Source organism: Arachis hypogaea, chromosome 14, assembly GCF_003086295.3.
Source record: "Arachis hypogaea cultivar Tifrunner chromosome 14, arahy.Tifrunner.gnm2.J5K5, whole genome shotgun sequence".
Taxonomy (NCBI): domain Eukaryota; kingdom Viridiplantae; phylum Streptophyta; class Magnoliopsida; order Fabales; family Fabaceae; genus Arachis; species Arachis hypogaea.
In genome coordinates this window covers 3,066,434-3,088,289 of record NC_092049.1, presented here as the reverse complement: position 1 = coordinate 3,088,289, position 21,856 = coordinate 3,066,434, and the positions used below count along the sequence as shown (strand labels likewise).

The 21,856-nt window shown below is 36.0% G+C and overlaps 2 protein-coding genes and 2 pseudogenes across 2 annotated transcripts; 1 reads left to right on the top strand and 3 right to left on the bottom strand.

Annotated features, from left to right (window-relative positions):
- Window positions 1-2,590: 2,590 nt before the first annotated feature.
- LOC112740983 (protein DETOXIFICATION 16-like) lies at window positions 2,591-6,530 on the bottom strand. The gene is made up of 7 exons (XM_025789741.3): window positions 4,647-6,530; window positions 3,856-4,400; window positions 3,676-3,762; window positions 3,522-3,578; window positions 3,060-3,417; window positions 2,904-2,990; window positions 2,591-2,814 (listed from the first exon to the last, which is right to left on the bottom strand). The coding sequence occupies exons 1-7, from the start codon at window positions 4,896-4,898 to the stop codon at window positions 2,698-2,700; spliced, it is 1,503 nt and encodes a 500-aa protein (XP_025645526.1). The 5' UTR covers window positions 4,899-6,530; the 3' UTR covers window positions 2,591-2,697.
- Window positions 6,531-6,576: 46 nt separating this feature from the next.
- On the bottom strand, window positions 6,577-9,073 carry LOC140173088 (DExH-box ATP-dependent RNA helicase DExH3-like). The gene is made up of 4 exons (XM_072213583.1): window positions 8,925-9,073; window positions 8,258-8,566; window positions 7,832-7,942; window positions 6,577-7,667 (listed from the first exon to the last, which is right to left on the bottom strand). The coding sequence occupies exons 1-4, from the start codon at window positions 9,027-9,029 to the stop codon at window positions 7,623-7,625; spliced, it is 570 nt and encodes a 189-aa protein (XP_072069684.1). The 5' UTR covers window positions 9,030-9,073; the 3' UTR covers window positions 6,577-7,622.
- A 15-nt stretch (window positions 9,074-9,088) lies between these two features.
- Window positions 9,089-13,808, bottom strand: LOC112740626 (DExH-box ATP-dependent RNA helicase DExH3-like; annotated as a pseudogene).
- A 2,593-nt stretch (window positions 13,809-16,401) lies between these two features.
- Window positions 16,402-17,247, top strand: LOC112740982 (vacuolar protein sorting-associated protein 55 homolog; annotated as a pseudogene).
- The last annotated feature ends 4,609 nt before the right edge of the window (window positions 17,248-21,856 follow it).

Sequence of the window (21,856 nt, the reverse complement as noted above, 5' to 3'; positions counted from 1 at the left end):
AGGAGACAAACTACACTCCTCAGGAAGAGGTGAGAAGAAAACTCATTCGCCGTACGATCTCAACGCGAGTGATAACCCAGAAAACATAATCACGCAGGTGTAATTGCGTGGAAAAAATCATGATGAATGGGCGAGGTCTGTGAAGATTTCTTTTTGAACTCGAAAAAAGTAGGGATTTATTGACAGGACTCACACAGAACCAGAAAAAGATGCACCTGAACTTGAAGATTGGTGGATGGTCCAATCTTTGATTGTTTTGTGGATTTTGAATACGATCGAACTAAGCTTGCGGACCATCGTAGCCTATGCGGAGAATGCGAAAATGTTGTGGGAGGACATCAAAGAACGCTTCTCTGCTGTGAATGGACCTCAAATACAGCAGTTGAAAGCAGATTTGACAAAGTGTAAGCAAGAAAGTGCGTCCATAGCTGCAAACTATGAGAAGCTGAAAATACTTTGGGATGAACTTGCAAACTGTGATCAGATTTCCAAATGCACCTGTGGTGGGTGCAAGTGTTTAATTGGCCGTGGCTCTCAACTTGAGAAGTAGAGGGAAGAAGAAAATGTCAACTAACTCCTCATGGGCCTTGATGATGTCAGCTATGCCACTGTGAGGTCGAGTATCCTTGCAACCAATCTCTTACCGTCGCTTAATCGCGTGTACGCAATGTTAATTTAAGAGAAAAGGGTGAAGACAATCACCAAGTTGGCGGAAGAAACGAGACTTGTTGTAGGACTTGCAGCGCATGTCGGCAACAAGGCTAGAGGGAGAGGTGAACATAGAGAAAAGGCTGTGACGTGTTTCAAGTGCGACAAAAATGAGTATGATGTGAAAAAGTCTTTTCAAATAGTGGGTTACTCAGAATGGTGGAGTAATCGACCAAGGCAAGAAGGAAGAGGCGCTGGCAGAGGATCAGAAAGATAAAGAATACGCAACCGAGGGGCTCAAATGCATGCTAATGTGGCATGTACTGGAGGAAGTGGAAATCATGTGAACAATCAAAAAGAAAAGAATCTTAACATGGCATGTTTAACTAGTAACTATGGAAAGTATAAAAATCAGCTTAATCTAAAGATTGAGATTTGTGGATCATCAATAGTGATGCTTCTAACCACATGATAGGTATCTTAAAAAAATTGTGTAAAAAAAGAACCATTTCAAAATGTCCAATGAGACTACTTGACGGTGAGCAAATGCTTGTTTGCAAACAAAGAACTGTAGTTCTTAACGAAGGACTTCAACTGAAAAATATTTTTTATATACTAAAATTAAAATGGAACTTATTCTTTGTTCTATAATTGACTGATAACAAAAATTGTGTTGTGTAATTTACTGATTTAAATTAAGTTTGATTTTCAATACAATTGATGTGCTTCAATTAAAATAGAATATTTAAAAAATTATACTAATAATAATCTTAACTTATGTCATAAAAACACATATTAGCTAAATTTATAATTTATTATTATTTAAATTATATTGATTTAATTTTTATTTTTAAATTTAATCCAATTTTAAATTTTACATTTCAAAATATTTTAAATATCTCGCCCAAATTTTAATACATGTATTTAAATAGTATTCCAAAATGTTAATCAATGATAAAATATAAACGAGATAAAATCTAAATTTTTGAATTTAAATAATAACTCATTCAAATTTAAAAAATGTGAATTTATTCGCGTAATCAATAACTACTCAATGTTTTGTAATCTATATTAATAACTATTAAAGGTAAATTATTCAATGTGAATTACTCCACGTGTCATGTTTTTTCGTTGTTCTTTCTTTTTTATTCCTATGTACACGAAAAAATTAAATTAAAAAATGTTAGAATAATATAAACCCATCTAATTCATATTATAATAATTTTAGCCGAATAATTAGAATGAAAAAAAAATTAAATTGATAGAAAGCATAATCGTGAGTAAACGAAATACATGTAAAGATTTTTATAATTTATAGGTTAAAATATATTAATAAATATCACATTTTTTACGCAAACAAAATAAATAATAAAAAATATTATTCTTATAAACATATCTATATATATAAATATTATATTATTTTATTTATTTAAATAAAAAATCCCAAATTGAAATGATCGAATGCGGTTTATACCTATTTTTTTATTTATTTAAAAAAAAAAACGACTTCGTCCCTGAAAGTAAACTGGAAAGATGAGATCCTAAGTAAGAAACCCTCTCCATATGCTTACGTTACGTGTATTCCTAATGGACTTTACTCAATTGCCACTCATTAAGAATGTTATAACCAGAGTTAACAAATATTATCCCCATCAAATGTCTATTCCTTATTGGTCTAACAACATTAGCCACCTTGGCCACCAATAAATTTTGACCACCATAGAAAATACCTAATAATATAAAAGTTGCTGAAAAGATTGTTATTAAAAAAAAACGGTACTAAACTTTCTATAGCATAGCTATCAATAAGATGAAGATTATAAAAATTAATTTTAAATTTTAAAACTTAAAATAATTACAATTATTTTAAGTTTTTTTTTATATTTTTAAATTTTAATATTTTATATGATCAAAAATTAAAGGATAAATCATATAAGCAAATCAAATAAAAATTAATATTATATAAATATTCTAAAATAAATTATCTTACATATATATCCTAAAATAACTCTATTTAAATTGAATCAATTAAGTTAAGTTTTGATTCAGCTATGATACATTAGATGTCACTAAATTATTAACTCTTTCAGTCACCAAAAAAAAATTATTAACTCTTTCAGTACTTGTCTGTCCTGAATTATTAACTCTTCCCGTAGTTATGTTTGCCTAAAAAAAACAAATTTAATCGTATCAGTAACTAATAAGCAAAATTAAAAGTTCAAAGAAAAAGCAAAAAGAAAAAAAAATGTAGACACCTCTTTCTCCCAATCAATACGAAGAGTTATGATCATCAGACTAAGTACTTGAACAACAAAGGCACATATGATTCCAAACCAGAGTCCCTGCACAGTACCTAAATAATTAAGACACTCCGCAAATAATAATAGATTTCAGTTTGGTATTTTACATACCTTTGTTTCAAGATGCAAAACGAAAGCCAATACAATAGCGGACGGAACTCCAACTACGTAATATGAACCTAAGTTAATAAAAGCACCCATTTTCTGCTTTTTACATCCTCTAACAATTCCTGAAAGAACACCCTGCAGTCCGTCCAAGAAATTGGATGCTGCAAGAATTGGCAGCATGAGTCCCACGTGTCTAACCACTTGTACGTCATTACTATAAACATGGCCCCAAACATTGCGTAACAGTATCATCAGTGTTGCAACTAGGATACCCTCAATAATGGTTGCTACTAACACTACACGTACTGCCAAACGTGCAGGCCAAGGATTACCAGCCCCAAGTTCGTTTGATACACGAGTGCTGCAACACAAACAAACAATTATGCAATTGCAACCGTTTACTTGATTTCGACATTTGTCACAAAATTCTAAATGTTCATAAGCATACAGTAGTAATTAAATTACCTTATAGCTCCACTTAATCCCAACGGGATCATCCAAATAGTTGATGCTGTGTTCACACTGAAATTTCCAACAATAATTATTATTAGATCGGTGCAAATAATAATATCCACTATAACATGTAAAGTGCTGGTAGCTAAGAATTGTGAGAACTAACCAAATAGAAAGCACTGATGTTTGCAACTTTGGATTTGGAAGACGACCACCTAGGAGAACCATCAATTCAAACGACCACATTTCCAAGCTGTTCAGCACAATGAGAACCAAACAAAAGCTCATTAGTAGAGGATCTCGAACAATGTAACGGTGGGGAAAGCAACAGTTAGTAGAAACTTACCAAACCATAATAGAAGAAAGAATAGCAAGTTTCAAAAAAGAAGGAATGTTATGGAATGCCTCTAATGAAAATCCAGTCCAAGTTTCTGAACATCTTGAAGAAAATTTTATGTATAAGGCAAGTATCAACACATTCACCCAATACGATATACAATTTGATAAGGCAGCTCCAGTACTCCCTAAGCCAGCTTTGAACACTAACGCCCAACACAAAGCAGCATGCAGTGTAGTAGCTACTCCAGAGCTGAGCATCATTGGAACTCCAATGTTCTGTGTCTGTAGAAATCTAGTCTGACACTGAAGAACACTAGAAGCAAAAAGGTATGGAATGATTAACTTAGCATATCTTCCTGCTTCTGTGGAGATTTCGTGATCCTGGCCAAATAAAATCAAAATGGATTTTGTATTTGCCCAAACAATAGAGATGGGTACGCAAAGAATGGTAAGAACAAGCATGGCTCTTTGAGTGTGTATGCCTAACATCTGATGCTGTCCGGCTCCATATGATTGGCCACACAAAGTTTCCAACGTACTTGCAATTCCCATCTGTCATTATATGAAACCAACAAGGAGTTGAACACAAAGTTAGTTGATTTAATAGGAACAGTTGGCAATGAATTAATTTGCTTCTAGTTTTCATGCCATGGAGGGGTGTAACCAGATCTGATTGGTGTTAAATATTTTTTAACAAATTCTTTATCAAATCCAAATTATAAACGAAAAAAGAAGAGAAAAATTCGATTGTTGAAATCGTAAAAAGAGTATTAAGAGATGAAAGTAAAAAGAACTAACCACTAAACCAATGCCAGTGACAGAAGTAAAGGAAATGGCCATGGAAACGCCGGAGAGAGTCAACACGCTTACATGACCAACGAACATTATTGAAATAAGTTCGATGGCAAAATTAAGAAAATGCACCATAATTAAAGGTGCTGCCAAATATAGTTGTTTTTTTATTTCTTTAAGTATTGTTCTTAACTTGTTTTCATGGGACACGCGAGGTTCACCAGAGATACCGGTATTATTATCCTGTTCTCCCTCCATGGATTAATTTTTACACTAGATTTAGAGACAAGAAGTTTGTGAGAAATTTATGGGAAATTAAAAAAGATATCCTTTCGTTTTGGGTTTTATTGTTGAAGAGAGAAAATAAAAAGAAAGAAGAGATGGTAGAATCATGTTACACGCATGAGTTATAGGGAAGGTGGGAAGCAACTTTCACGCATGAATAAAGGGAAGGTGAGAAACAACTTTTACGCATGGTTATCAAATCTGGATCGGTCTGGCCGGTTCTACCGTAAAATTGGTAAATCGGAAGCTAAATCGGTCCGGGTTACTCTGCTAATCATTCTTGCAATTGAACCGCAGAAAATCCTCCCTCTGTTTACATTGTGAGACCTGAAACAACAATCTTGACAGAAAACTCCTCATGGACCATAAGGCCTTATGCGCGAAAGGACGATGCAGAAGCAACGAGGTGTGTAAGTGTGTAAGAGAATGGTCAATAAAGGCAGTGAAAGATGGCATGAAATTCCCATAGTGCACACAACATCACAGCATTCCAGCTGTGATATTCTCTACTTCAGGCTATATTGGCAAACACTTCCATGAATTCACAGACATCATCATCCCACTGTTTCTGACTTCTAGACAATTCAATGGACAAGTTAAATTTGTTGTGTCCGAAATGCGTCCTTGGTGGATTTCTAAGTACCAAGCAATTCTCAGTAAGCTGTCCAATTATGAGGTCTTGAACATTGACAAAGTTGACCAAGTTCACTGCTTCACAGGTGTGAATGTTGGTCTCAAAAGGTATCCAAAAGAACTAAGCATTGACCCTCAAAAGTACTCCTATTCCATGAAAGACTTCAGGAGTTTTCTGAGAGACTCTTGTTCAGTGAAGAGAGTTAATGCAATCTAATTGAGAGAGGAGGGTGAAGATGAGAATAATAAGAATAAGAAGCAGCAGCCAAGGCTTTTGATTCTTTCAAGAAGAAGAACAAGATCATTCACTAACACAGCTGAAATAGCAAAGATGGCTAGAAGCATGGGATTCGAGGCGATCGTAATGGAAGCTGGTGGAAGCATGTCAAGCTTTGCAAATGTGGTGAATTCTTGTGATGTGCTATTGGGAGTTCATGGAGCTGGCCTCACTAACATTGTTTTCCTTCCTGAGAATGCAGTTTTGATACAAGTAGTTTGGTTTCGAATGGCTTGCTAAATATGACTTTGAATTGCCCTCAAAGGATATGGGACTAAAGTACTTGGATTACAAGATAAGTGTGGAAGAAAGCACTCTTATTCAGCAATATCCACAAGATCACATGATCATAAAGCACCCCCCATCTATTGGGAAACTTGGATGGGAAAGATTCAAGTCTCTGTATTTGGAACAATGCTAGATCTCAATAGGTTTGTGCACATTTATTTACACATTTATTTTGTGCACCACAAGGATAGCAACACCAGCTTTGAACTAAAATGTGGACATAATGACGTAATTATTTTAACATTAGTGCTCATAATATACGATTAAAAATTCATATTAGTTCAACGTAATGTTAGTCTGCTTCTGCGATGATACTAAGCTTTGGTTTAAGAAACTATAGACTAATTGCTTATTAATCTATTTTTCTTTATTTATGGAATGGTTTAAAAATAATTAATGTATAATAATACTCTCTGAGATTACCTTTTTCTTTATTTGTTCTTCATCCAAAAGTAAACACCAATGCCACCTCATTAGTCATTATATTAATAATATGGTATAAGAATTGCATTTTCCCTTTACATTTCTCACTTCACTGCTACTTTCAATATAAAGACGAAAGGAATTATAAGTAAAAGATCGTTTGTAGGTGTACCAAGTCCCTTAATACATATACTACATTTCATTCAAATGGATGATCGGCTAACTTGATTAATGTAAACCTGTTTCCTAAGCAGCTACAATATACTTTAAAGAATAGTGGATACATATGCCTTCCAACTTCCACATCAAAAACAATGAATTGGAAGAATGCATGATCAGCATAGATTAGTGTCCTTAGTCTGAACGGTAACTGCTCAGCCTCCCAATCTAGAGCTGTTTTCCGTTTTGCTTTGAAACTCGGTAGATTCTGGATGGAATCACCCTTTACAAGAACAAGGACTCCCAGATCTTAAAAAAGGGCACAAGGGCTCAGATTTGTAACATTTAGATTCTAGTTCCCTCACCATTAGTAGCTCCATACACTTACTGTCGAAATTGTGACTGGAAAGATGAAACCAGTGCCTTGAAAATGAACATGTTCTTCCTCGGTGAAAAACCACGTAAAAATGATCTATCCAAGATAGAGATCTTGTAGATTCGAGTCAGCTCCATTTAGCACGTTTTGATGAAGTTTTCTTATCTTTCTTGTTGCTCTTTTTCAAAAGCACAGACATATGGCTGGCAACATCGTGTGAAGAATGCATATCACCTTTCAGCCATAGAAGAGCCTCAGCGGCAGCAGATTTTTCTGATTGTTTCTTGTTGCTGCAAGGCTGGCCAACAAAATCCAAGCCATTAAAAATTGATGGTGGAACGGAATTGGTTGTTCTTCAGTTGCCTTGTTTTGTAAGTTGGCACTTCATGTCCAGCCCTGTTAAGTAATGTCTGAAGCTGGTTTTTAAAATTCTCAGCCTCTACTCCAGCACTACTTTTGGAGTTTGTTGCCTCTTTTACTTTGGGTGCAGGTGTGGCCCGGCGACCAAATATGAATCTACCATCACAGTGGTCCTCAGATATCACCAATCTAACAGCTGAAAGAAGCTCGTCATGCGATTCAGAAGCTGGCAAAACATGCAAAGCATAAAGTAAATTATAAGTATGTCATGGACTTGGAGAGACTGAAAATTGAATGAAGAATAAGTCTTTACACAAATGAATAATGGCTGGAAGAATTTGAGATGTACGGGAATAAAATAAAAACTATGATCAAATGGATTGAACATACTTTTTTCTGTATCAGTTCCTCCAGCTCCCCCTTCAACCGCAAGTAAGTGTTAGCTAATTCAGGTTTCATGAAAAATTCCAAATAACCTCCCAACATTTTTAGGTGACCATCCTGTCAAAAGAATCATATGCTCACCACAAATTGCCCATATCAACAGGAAAACTGAGTACAAACTAAAGGGAGCACAATTGTAAGGAAGCACATACGCCTCCTGCTTGTGTATGTGTGTGTCACTCAGGCATGTTTTTTTAATGAAAATACCATTAGTAGAATTAGAAAATGGATTCTGCAGATGTTGGAGCAGTACAATACATACACTGACGCATATGGATGTACCAAAGTAAACACTGACACACATGAAAAGAGGGGGAAAAAGAAGAGTGAAAATTGGAAACGGAAGTAGAATTAGCATAAACAAGAGATTACCACAACAGATGATACTCCAGGAAACAAACCCGCACAGATGACTGCTCGGACAAGATGCTCCTCATGACTCCATCTACTGTAGGTCTCAGAATTGTGATCAACCAACCCAATATCTTTAAGCAAGTAACAGAATTGCTTTCGAAGGGAGTCAATGGCCCTAAGTGTTTGAGAAGAAAGAAAATTTTGCCAACAGTACTCGTAGCCAGCTTGCTGAGCTTCAGCCTCTTTCCAACCCTCATAAGCTCGGACAAGTGCAAGATGATCACTATAGTCACGAGCAGAAAACTGGGCCTTAGCAGACTCTGCAAGCTGTATGAAACATGCATATAAAACAACTAAATACAAAGTTAAGCCTTTTCTGCCTCACACATAGCATATTGATTATTTTAATCCTACTTGATAAATTAGTGATAATATTTGAGCGCTAAAAAGGAATCAATAGAAGCCATTTTTCTCAACATTAATATGCTCTACCAGAGAGCATGCTTGATACTTGATAGGTCCAACATACTTAATCAGATGATATTGTTAAACTTTAGTTCCAATATTAATATTCCAAAAAACAAGTGATGTCATCACATGATAACATAAAAAATGATAAATCCACTATTTTTCTAGCAAGATTTACATCCAATGTCAAGGGAAAACGATAGTCATGGTGACTTACATCCTTCTTGTCAGCCGGCATCAGAAATGGATCCCTTACACTAAGACCAGCAACAACAGTCATTATGGGATCCAAACAGTTGAAGATAGCGCCCAGAATGAGCATTTTGCTGAGTTTGGGCTCCACAGGAAGAATTGACAACTAGCGCCCTGGAAAGTAACAAATCAATATGACAATATCAGCAGTTGGAAGAAGAGCTTGGATAAACCCATGACAGGAGAAACTTTGTTGGAAGAATAAATGGGAAGGGAAGTTGAGAGCAAGAAACAATAAAGTACTAGTTCTTCTACCTGGTTCTTCAGATACTAAACAGCATTTTGAACCTGCAGAATCAAATGAATTGATAATACAATTAATTAAATAAAATAAAACTTATATAAGTTGAACATGTATTAAAATTTAGTGTATACAAGTCACTGGTAACGAAGTTAATTAACAACCATCGTATTTCAGCACAAGTTCCAAAAATATGCACAATGAAATTTTACCGATAGCGGCTCTGGTGGCTGGAGAGCTCTAGCTAAGAATTCAGATATGCTTCCAAGTTGTAAACTTTTGATTTGCAAACATAAGGACTGCAAAGGTGTTCTCAAAAGTTCTGGCAATTGATAATCAGCAAAAGCATCATAAACACATCTGGGATATAGATGGTAGCATTCACCAGGTTGAACACGACCAGCCCTTCCTCTCCTCTAAAGAAAAGAAATTGAAACCTTTTAAGAAACCAAAATAATCAAATCCATATACTTCATAATAAGTAGTAGTTTGGAAAGTATCAAACATTGTGAATCTATATACATCTGTATACTAGCTAAACTATACAAGAATGTCTGTGCATGTGACAGCAACAATTCCATCTGTTCCAATTGACACATTATTTACAATCTAAAATTATTAGATTTTTGTTGTAAAGAAAATACAGCTGATCCTGATCCCATTACCTGATGAAAAACCAAAATTTCAGGAAAAAACTACGGATCAACGGTTTTTCTAACATTGTTCTCAATTTTTCTAGGTCATCCTTAACCAGTTTAATTTGACAATGTTCAACCTCAAAGGGGTAAATAATCAATATCCACAAAATTAAATAAACAATAAAAAAAAAATACCTGCCGGGCAGCAGCTTTTGATATCCAAGATGGAAGTAAACAAGGAGTGTTGTTTAGTGCATCATATGATGTCTCTTTAGCTTTACCACAATCAACCACAAAGACAACATCATCGATGGTAATACTAGTCTCAGCCATGTTAGTTGCCAGAACAATTTTCCTCACCCCACCTTCAGGGTTTTCAAATATCAACCTCTGCAGAAGAAAAGAAAAAACAGGAAAGCAAACAAAATTTATAAGAAAATACATTGCTATGCGTAAATATGACTAGAAATATAAGGTGAGACACAGATGTTATTCAGTTAATCGCTTCAATATGACAAGAAATCCAACACTCCCCCATCTTCCGCAGCAAAATAAATGCAAGCGTAACAAAGTAAGTCCCTTAGATACGCAACTGCAGCAGTAAATGGATGAGATTAAATTCATGCTCTACAAGACTCTTGATTCCAAGTTGCATTTTAAAATATCTCCCCTTCTACAATCAAATAATCTTGAAAAAAAAAATTGTTCCCCGAAGCCAGTAAAAAAAACCCATTTTTAATACCATATTTACCCTCAATAAGCTTAAGAGGGGAACTATATAGCACTTTGATATCTTGAATTAAATCGCAAACTAGAATGTGGCAACTGTTTTTGCTGGCTTCTTTCCAGCCTATTACTATGAACATTACCTGCTCAGTGCTGGCCATGGATCCATGACATGCAAGAAGCAAGACACGGCTGGGATCTCCTAACAAAGGATGAGTTTGGAGCTTATCCTTCAAGGAGTTTATGTCATCCCACCCAGTCATAAAAACCAAAACAGCACCTGGCCTTTCATTCTTGACAATGTGAGAAAGCACATGTTCAATAAGGTTAAAACCAAGTGAGTCAGGGCACCAGCAGGACAATGACTCCCGAGTGCGTAGACTATATCTGTGGAAGTCTGCAACTTCTAGCGCATCCTATACAAACTCATAGAGAAATGAACAGAATTAGACCCAAAAAGAATAGCTATAAAAGCAACAATGTTACGGCAAGTTACGCACCTCAACAGCAGAAGCAATTTGGCTCTTTCTTTTCCGGAAAGCTAAAGCTTGTTTCTGCATTTTCCATGTTTTTTCTTGACCATAGTCATCAATTTGATTATAACGATTCAACCGATATCCAGTCACTTCCAGAATATCCTCCAGAAAACTTGCTCGGACTGGATATGTAAAACCCTATAATTTCACAGGCCATAAGATCAAAAGGAGAAGGGTATTTTTAAAGACAACTATAAGCAAAATGAGAAATCTATGCATGACACTTCGTGAAATATTTAACAAGCAACTACTACTGAGACCTGACTGAAAAAAGAGCTGTCTTTATTTTATAAAAGAAATTTTTTAGAGAAAGTGAATATGGTATAAGCTGTTTGTGTCTAGAGCTTACAGGAATGTGCATAGTTGGAGCACCATCAAAGTAGGAAGAGAAAAGCTCAGCATTTAAGGTTGCACTCATCAAAATTAATCTCAAATCAGGACGGCGAGGAAGAAGCTCCTTCAGGACAATCAAAAAAAAATCTGACAAAAGTGAAAACCAGTGGTAAGTAAACTTGTATCGCAATCAACAACACTGGAATACACGTTATATATGACTACCTTCATTCATTCCACGTTCATGAATTTCATCAACAACAACATGAGTTACACCATTTAAAGTCCTATCCACTAGTAGTCTCCTCAATAATACACCTGTGGTACAAAAAAGAAGAGGAGTATCCCTTCCTTTCATACCCTCCAACCGAACTTTGTAGCCAACCTTCAGAAGGACAAATTAGATAATATAAGCTAATAAGTAGTCATAAGTATAACAGATACTTCAAGAACCAGAAAGCCCAAAAGTTTCACAAACTAACAGATTCTCCCAATTTCTCCCCACGTTCTGCTGCAACTCTTTCAGAAACAGACATAGCAGATATTCTTCTAGGCTGAGTACAAATTATGTTACATCCAGCACCACGTCCAGCTTCAGTCTCAGATTCTAGTATGTACTGGGGAAGTTGTGTGGTCTTACCACAACCAGTTTCACCTGAGACAACAATGACCTGCAAATTTTCATTAATAACACCAATTAATATAAACTATCATTCAATAAAAGCATATCAGGATTCATAGTCTCAGCAATAAATGGTCCTACATAAGAAAAAAAATTTGCAACATATGTCACGAATTCTGAATTATAGCTTGCTAAGAAATTATAACTTGTGCCAATTTGATAACTAACCTCTATAACATTTAAAAAAAAAACATTATTCAGAGTATTTTATTGTGGTAAATTTTGCTGATCAGATTGAATATCATCCATTCATGATCTGATTGATAGCACCTTATACAACTAAATTAGTCTCTATTATGTATGTTGTCCAGAAATGTATGTTCCAGTGTCTATGCCTCTCCAAACGTGTCACAGTCATACAATCGATCACGGATAGCTGCATTCTTACAAGTCATTACTCACTTCACATCCCTTAACTAAATTTGTAACTGTGGTTCCAGTGCTAACAAAGCATGAATCTCAGAAAGAATTGTAATATGACAGTGACAGCATTACATAACACATGGGACACATTTTTCCCTTTTCACCTGATTATCTGAAATGACTTTCAAAAATGCATCTTTCTCTTTGAATGCAGGAAGACTTCTACGAAATTCGAGCATCCTTTGCCCTTCAGGAGACCCCTACGGATAAACCAGCATCTGTTATAAATTTCTAAAAGCTAAATTTGTACAAGGACATTTATACACACAAATTTTCACAGATAGAGAAGATCAACAAACATCTCAAATTATAAGTCAACAAGCTCAGAAACCACATAACATGAATCAAAACTCACAAACATCTAGAATATTCAACTATTGCTCATGACACTCCAGTCAAAAGAACTACAATGAAACAAACAACTTTTTAAATTTGTTAATATACGAACTATTACTCATTAAAAGTGTATTCAAACATAACAGATATAACTATTACAATAACGATCAGGGCTAGACCAATAAGGTCGTTAATTGTACCTAGATTTCATAAAGTTCCACTCACAATACGAATGAGACTTGAATTGAACCAGCAATAAAAATGTTTTTATTGCCGGAACCCAAAAACCACAAATTAAATACTGGTTGATATTCAAAAAAGAATGCACAACACTCTTTAAATGCCAACTAAGAATATAATGGAAAATAAGATGCAATTTAGATAGGGTTAATAAACCTGCCAATCTTCTTGCTTAATACGCAGTTCCAAACTTCTCCGCTGAAGGATTTTCTCCTTGACAACAGAATTATGGATCCTAGGCACTGGCTTCTCATAAATCCCGTCATTGGTGCGAATACTTCCAGAATCACTTGATCTATGCAAAGAATCATAAAAAAAAAACCTAGCCTTTTTGTAGGCTTTTGTGAAAGATGGGCGCGGAGATGAGTATCTACTTCTCTATGAACACCAAAAGGTAAGATTACCTGCAAGAGCACAGAAAAATCAGTCAATCAGAGCATGAACATGCAAGAGGATAAAGGATTTACCAAACATCACAATTTTTAAAGTGTTCAAACAATTAATAAGGCTGGTGTTTGTTAATAACTCTTAGTGCAGAAACAAAAGGAAATGAACAGAAAACATCAATGCAATGTGATACCTCTCTTTGTGGACGCTTATCATCCAAATCAGGGCGGTAATTTGGCAGAGGTGCTTTACTAAAGACAACAACTCTTGCATATTGTCGGCTGCCCAGGGTAATTTTGTTCAGAATTTAACAAACAGAATTGAGAAAACCTATAAATAATGATAACATTAAGGTTGATATGGTAGCCACTATTTTATACTTGCTAATTTTGACCTGTAAATGATATAAATTTCTTAAGAGTATCCTTCCCTCTTGCTTATCTTATTTTTTTAATAATTATTCTTTTGTCTCTTAATTCTTATGTTATTTTAAGGCTTAATAAATTAGACCCAAACATGATTTATTGAAAATTTGTCACCTATGATAAAAAAATTTAAAATTTAGTTGCACACTGATTTAAAATGAACCATCAAGGATATAAATATATTTTCTCTTTTTTTTTTAAGTAACTGATTATGTATTGAAAACTGCTAACATGTTGTTCTCAAGTGCACTCTTATTTTCTCAAAATTATCACTCTCATACCTGTGGATAAACTTCATGGATGTTAGTTAAAAAAAAGAAGTCTTATATTACATCTCTAGAATATGAACTATTTTAATATAGTTAATCTTTTTTTTTTTTTTAAGATAATTCGATCAAAGTTAAATACATGTAATCATATAAAGTTACAAAGTACACATCAATCATAAAATAAAGTAAAACAATTATTACACTAAGATATTACTCCAATTTTTGAAAACCAATATGCACCTTCTCCTACTACTTCAATGCCTAGAGTATTTTCTGATCACTTTCAATTTTAGACAACCAACATAGTAAAAGTCATCCTGTGTTAGTTTCAAATTCATAAAACAATTATGAATAAACTTATTTTTCAAGACCAGTTTACTTGAATATTCTAGAGCTTTATATTTAGAATATAATTATCTAAAATTATCTATTGTTGGTTCAATAATCAGATGTAAAATTTCTTTACTGCAAAAAAAAGAACAAACAAAAGAGGATAAAATGAAGTCCAATATAGTAAAGTAATATTTAGCTCATTCACTAGATAAATGAATTCAAAATAAGAAAGCACTAACGGATAAATAAATTTAGTTATATAATTCAGTGGGAGTAACAAATCCGTGACCCTTTTAAAAAGTTATCTTTTAAAAGTTAATTTTTATAAGTTACTTTTAAAAATTAATTTTTAGGCAACGAATTCTTTACTCCCACCTCTATATGGGACTATAAAAATATCATTAACTATAAAAAAATATTTACAAATAGAACCCCATTTTTTTATTTTTGACTACCCCTTCATATTTTTAGTTTTTTAAAATTCTCCCTTCTCTTTTAACCATTCTTTTGAAGAAGAGAATCTCTGCTAGGGTTCCTCCTACACTAAGCATCATCACAATTGGCTCTGCCAAAAAATCTTTCCTTTGATGTCCTCATGTCAGCTACTACCCTCCCGCCGCACTACACTTTCAATTCGATCTGTGTTCTTGTTCTTCGCTATCGCGTTAATCTGCTAGGTTTCTCGAGTATCGTGGCGGATTCTATAATCTACGGAAGGGTTTGTTGGGATTTTGGACCCATGTGCTAGCTGGTAGCTAAGTCTGAGTGGCAGGTCATTGCCGTTGCTGCTGAACCCTGAATGCTATTCAACCTTCGGTACACATCAACCTCAGCGATCCGTATATCTCCTTTCAATTACAACAAAAAATTCTACTTCGTTCTAAGCACTTCACTCTTCAGGTACGAGTTTCTTAATCCCCCCCCCCCAATTTGTGTTATTCTGCAACCTTTTTCCACATCTCTTATCAATTTGTGGTTTTATCGGAGTTTATTGTTCTCCCAGATTGGATTCCGCTTTGCTTATGTAGTTCCCAATCGCATGCACTTATTTGCAGGCTGAACCCTCTCCTTTCAATTTTAGGGATTATAGTGTATCATCTTTTCTGATTAAACTTTGCTGATTGTTAGTTTCTTGCTCTCTTTTATCTGAGAGAACAAAATTGCCGTTACTCCTGTGCTTGTTCATAGGATTTGTTTCCATGGCCTTCGCTTTTAGCTTTGGGTTTTCGTATCCGTGAATTTAGTTATATTTGAACATACTGTCATCTAGACCAGATTGTTGTATGGATTTTGGGTATCAATCAATCATTTGGCTAGTGCAACTTTGATCTTGTTGATTTTAGGGTAAAAAATATGTGGGATTGGGTTTTTGATTTTTAGGTACTATTATATGTTTAAACCATTTCAGATATGCAAAGGCTTGTTTGTGAAAAGGTGTGGAAATGTCATTCACTTGTTCAATAATAAAGAGAAGTGATATCTTGTATGGCAAATTGTGATTGAAATAATGTAATGTCTATTAGGTGAATTAGGTTTGAAATTATATTGCATATTAGCTATCTCATAAAAAATATGGCCTTTGTTTTCTTCGTTATGTCATTAATTTACATAGCTGCTGCTGCTGTTTTTGTTGTTTTAATATTGCATTAGACTTACCTGATGCTGATCTCAAATCACTAGATTTTCTTTCCCTGTGCTTATGCAGCAGGCACTGTGATAGAATAAAACCAAACTTTTGAATATCAGTGTGGTTGGTTTACACCTTCATCTTATCTATGACAGCTTTGTTAGAAATTAGAATTGGTTTTGATTTAGTATTTTCTTCTGATTTAATATCCATATAGTATTATGGTAATGAGATTTCTTGCTCCAGCCCTTTTTCCGTGTAACATGAGGTGAGTTGGAGATGGCAGACTTACCAGGATATTTGCGTTCTTGCCTGAGCACGGGATAACTTGCCTTTTTGGCAATCTTAGTCTCTGGGGGAATTGTCTTGCAAATTTTGGTCTGTGTTCTTCTCATTGTTAATAAATGCATCACATCTTATTGGTAACGAAGTAATTGTTGCTTACCTAGTTGCATCTGTGTTATGTGACAGGCATGTGCTTTGTATAATAATTGGTGGCCGATGCTAAGTGGTGAGATAAAGCATCTCTGTATTTATTTCTTGAAGATTTAAGGGAATGAGATGTTAATGTGACCGAACATTCCTGGTTTGTTATTACATTTGGTGTTTTGTTTTCTTGCAACTATAACATATGTGCTTCTCCCAATGCCTCTGCGGTTCTTTGCGGGGTCTAATGGTTCTTCTATATTTTCTGAATCTCATAGCAGGTAAACTGTTATTATTCAAGCATTAATTGAAAAATAATTTAATAAGAAAAAAAGATAAGATTGTATACCGAGCCAAGGTTATTAATCATTCAACTTTTTGTTTTGTGGTCTGATGAATGATGGAGCAGCCGGGTGAATTTAGCCAAGTTCTTGACTAGATTCTCAACTATTGAAAGCATTACCATTCCAAGCATTCTAAAGCATTCTGGTGTTATTGGTTGGGGAGCCTTTGCAATGGAGCTTTCATCTTTCTTCGTGTTTGTATTAGCCATATTGTGTTTCATGGGGATGAGTGATGAAGATGACTATTACAGTATGATATGAGATGGAAATCTACTAGACATAATTTCATGTGTAAAAATGGATTTATTCTTTGTGCGCGCTATTGGTTCTCTTGCTTTTTTAAAATTCATGTTAACTTTTGCTAAATTTCATGAGTTAATACTCACTTAAAATTTATCTCCTTCATTACTGATTGCAAGGGAAAGGGCAAGTCCTAAGGCCTGCTTATATCATATAATTCTTCTAAATTAATGGAATCCATTCAACTAAACTATACATAACATTTACCTAGGCAGAATCTCTGTCAAAGTGTCAATGATTACTTAACAACAATATAACTTTGCTTATCTTTTATAAAGGAATGAATATTGTCACTTTCATTTTTAATACATTCATGTAAAAAGTACAATGAAAAGAAAGCATATACAAACCAATGTAACTTGCTTTATCATAAATCTTTATATTTAAGTAAGACAACATAGATATAGGAATACAATGAAAATACTTTTCTAAATGCCCAACTCCTATATATTCTGATCTAAGCTACTGTTGATCTATTGTACAAAAAAGTGCAAGTAGGGGGCCAAAATACTTGCCATTAGAAGAGTCAATGACCAACTCCTACTTTAACTGTTGGGTAGCTAAAGAATTATTATATTAACAAACATCCCCAACAAGTGGCGGAAAAAACCAAATTCTTGAGTATTTTAAGAGGATCTAAGTCAAGGATCAACTTCATAATTGCACAAGTTGTCAGCTGGAAGCTCTTGAATGGTATTAATTTTTTCTAGTATTATTTACATGGATGAATCAAGAGGCCAGACTCAATGTACTTCTAATGAAAATCCTGTAAGATGTTATCTTTTTGGGAACAAAAATTCTCGAAATGCACTGTCTCCTTGATTAGTGGATAAGTAATTGATAATCAATTCTATGATGGTAGCATCTACTGAAAAGCCTTTGTCTATCATTATTTGAAGGTATTTCATGGACCTTAAAGAATCATTTTTAATTAGTAACCCTTGGACAAAGACATTGTAAGTGGAGTAGTTTGGCGGGCAGCCATTCTCTTCCATGTTCGTAAGTAAGTCTTCAGCTTCATCTATTAAACCTTGTTTACAGAGACCTTTAACCATAATGTTATAAGTATACAAATGAATTTACAGACCTTTAGCACGCAAAGAAGAAAAAAGTTTTCACGCCCCATTTACTTCTCCAGTGGCCCACATTCCATCAAGCATAATATTATAAATCACAATGTTAAGATCCAAACCACTCTTCTCCATTAATTCAAACAACGATGTTGCCTCGAAAAGAAGCTGGCATTTACATAGACCATCCAATATAACAGCACAAGTCTGGAGATTGGGCATCTGGCCATGTTTGTACTAAAAAAGAGTTCTTTTGCAGCCAATGGTCGACCAACTCGACAAAACCCACCGATAAGAGTGGTCCAAGTGACAACATCAGGAACGAATCCAGCATTGACCATTTCATTCAAAAGATGCATAACCTTATTTATGTTTTTAATCACACACTATCCATGTATAAGTTAAGTGTAAGTTACAATGTCAGGTAAATAGCCCCTAGTGACCATCAAGTTAAATACTTTCATGGCAAGTCTATTAATATTAGAGTCTATTAATATTAATTCATTTCTTCTGTTGATGTAGCAAGTCTCTAGGTGTGTTATGTCTTACCATTTTCACTTTCTTTAGTAATCAGAAAATACGGTAAGGATGTATATATCTCATTAGAATGGCTTCTTACAAGAGGAAAGGAGAACTATTTTCGGAATCTACTTCTGAGTCAACTCTTGTAAAACTGGGCTAGGGTTACCAGTGATATTTGGTGTTGCCCTTTTTATTGATGAGGGGGTTGTCTACCCCTTTGATTGCTGCTGTGGGAATAGCAGGTCGGTACTCATGCAGAAACTTTAGATCAGTATTCTGCTGTAGTGATGTCATCCACTTGGATATGACAAGACTTTATTGAAAAAGCACCGGGAAGGTTTTTTCTATTGTCAGCCCTTCGATTGAATAGTTTTAGCAGTTGTGAATTGTGGACCCCTTGAGTGTGCTGACTGCCTCTTAGTTGCTGTTGTTCTCGGTTGGGTTTCTGAGTTCTGGACCCCTTGTTAATAGTTGCGTGGTAAGTTCTTTCTTTTTGCCGGCATGCTGTTTATAAAATTGAAAAAGGAACGGTAAACTTAACATTCATATATAGAGAACTCATCTATTTAGACTCAGGATTCATCTAAAGTGGGTTTTTAAATATTAAATAAATTACCATTTGTATTCATTAGAATTTAGAACGCTGACAAATATACTCACAAAAAATGAAAGTGGCTTTGTACCCATAAAAAGATAGATTTTTACTAAATTCCCAACTGCCCTCTATTCCTCAGCATCATCCCTTGGCCTAGCGATTCGACCCACCATTCTCCCTTCTCGATGTTTCCGCCTCTTCCTCATCAGCCTCGCTCTCCTCATCATCGTCAACATCAACAACCCCATCCTTATTAGGGTTTTTTGAATCTTTCAAATTCCCCAACCTTCCTCTGGTCCCATCTCTGCGGGTGCTGGAAGCATTGGTCTGTCTGAGATAAAAATGCCATCGTCGTGGTAGCCATTGCCGTTACCGTTTTCTGCTACATGCACCGGTTCGAAGGAAAACTGGGAGTAGCTTGGATCTGGATCGGAACCCGAAGATGTTCGGCGATGCAGCTGGAGGAGTGTGGTCGACGGTAGGTACATCTCCACCGGAGAAGCTGGAGTAGCCGCCGTAGCCGGAGAAGTTGTCTTCGTCGGTTTGGTTTTGGTGGTGATTGGAGTCGACACTGAAGGTATCAAAGGCAGACATGTCTTCTATCTCTATGCTGTTTTTGTTCTCTCTCTTCTATATAAAGATGGGTGCTTCGTTTGCTTAGCTTAATTGAATAATTGTATTCAGAGAAAGATGAAGAGGATTGTTTGAGAATTATTAGAATCAATTTAGATCAATTAGTATCGTCTATATTTACATAGTATATATGTACATTAATTGTAGGATTCTATGTCTTTATTACTTTGATTCATTTAGCACCTATAAATACCCCTTGTATATTGTACCTTTGCACACAACTCAATAATACACTTTTCATATTATTCTCTCAGTCTCTTGTTTCTAACATGGTATCAAGAGCTTAGGTCTTTTTTTTTTAATGAATATTAGTTCATAGCCCCTTTGTTTTTCCTTTTTGGCAGTGTTCTTTGGCCTCTTTTTTCGTTCTCTTTTCGACGCTTTGGTTCGTCACCCCGTAACCATCTTGTTCGTCTTATCGCCGTGATTCCAACGCAACGAGAACCGCCGCCATCCGCCGCCAGACGCGCCTCCACGCGCCGCCGAAAGACGCTGCTACGACCAGGTTGATCTTCATTCCAGATTCCACCCGTGCCTCTTTGCTCGCAAATTTCGATTTGTTTCCGATGCTTTGGTTCGTTACCTCCGGCATCATCGTGTTCTTCTCTCCGTCAACTTTCCAACGCCACCAAGATCGCCGCCAGAAGCCCCCGGACGCGCCGCCACTCGCCGCTGGAAGTTCGCTGTCCACCTCCATTGTTCCTCCTCCAGAAGCTTCAGCAGCCGTTAGATCTCAGCGCTGATCGGACATTCCTCCCACTGCCACGTGTCGGCCGAAGCTTCTTGTTTGACCCGCGCGACCCGGACCGACTTGACTTTGACCCGCGTCCAGCTCCTGCCAGCGTGTCTCTCCTGCTCCTCTCCGGTGCTGCCACGTGTCTTCACTTCTCTGACGTGGCGCTGACGTCACTACTAACGTGGCACTGACGTGGCGGACAAGTGGGTCCCTCCCTAAGGTTTTTTGGTGAGCTCTTTCCGATTCTGCACTCCGATTTCTCATTTTCTGCTCCGAAATTTCCGTTTTCTCTCCTCTCTTTGATCTTTGTGACTGCTACCATGGAAAAGTCAGATGTTTTTGCTGCCACCGACAGAAAGGGTAAATTCTGTCGAAACTGTAACCGTTCTGGGCATCTCTTCCCCGACTGTCCTTCTGTTGAATGTCGCACATACCACCAGAAAGGTCATCTTAGCTACCATTGTTCACAGCTGTTCTGCCGTTACTGCAAGCTCTCGGGACATTTAATTACTGCCTGTCCTACTTGCCCACCACGTCCTAGTCCACTCAACTCGTCTCATGTCTCTCTTTCTGATATTGCATCTCTTCTTCAGCATCTTCTCTCTGTTTCTGGTAATACTCCTGCTGCTTTTTCCACCTCTCCAGGTAATTCTAAATGGTACTTTGACTCGGGTTGTTTTAATCACATGTCTTCGTTGCGTAATATTTTCTCGTCCATGTCTACCACTACAAATGGACCGTCTGTTAGTACTGCAAATGGCTCCCTCTTGCACGCAACACACAAGGGTTCTATATTCCAGTCGACTCTTAATCTTCCTGATACTTATTATATTCCCAAATTAAAATTCAATCTTATTTCTGTTGGTCAAATTGTTGATCTGAATTTTGAAGTCACTTTTTCTGTTTCTGGTTGTCGTGTACAGGATCCTCGGACGGAACAAATCATCGGGACTGGACGTAAGGTCGGAAGGTTGTTTGAACTCGAGAATCTTCATATTCCTCCTGTACCAAATCTCTGTGCTGCTTCTTCTCCCTCTACCCTCCACTTATGGCATCAGCGTCTTGCCCACACCTC

Coding starts and splice junctions, on each gene's coding strand:
- LOC112740983 (XM_025789741.3), bottom strand. CDS start 4,898: ATGGAGGGAGAACAGGATAATAATACCGGTATCTCTGGTGAACCTCGC. Junction 3,579..3,675: donor ACATCAGTGCTTTCTATTTG/GTTAGTTCTCAC, acceptor TGGAAATTTCAG/TGTGAACACAGCATCAACTA. Junction 2,991..3,059: donor TTTTGCATCTTGAAACAAAG/GTATGTAAAATA, acceptor GGTACTGTGCAG/GGACTCTGGTTTGGAATCAT.
- LOC140173088 (XM_072213583.1), bottom strand. CDS start 9,029: ATGCTCATTCTGGGCGCTATCTTCAACTGTTTGGATCCCATAATGACT. Junction 8,567..8,924: donor TGCCGGCTGACAAGAAGGAT/GTAAGTCACCAT, acceptor TGTTTCATACAG/CTTGCAGAGTCTGCTAAGGC. Junction 7,943..8,257: donor CTGGAGTATCATCTGTTGTG/GTAATCTCTTGT, acceptor TTCTTTTGACAG/GATGGTCACCTAAAAATGTT.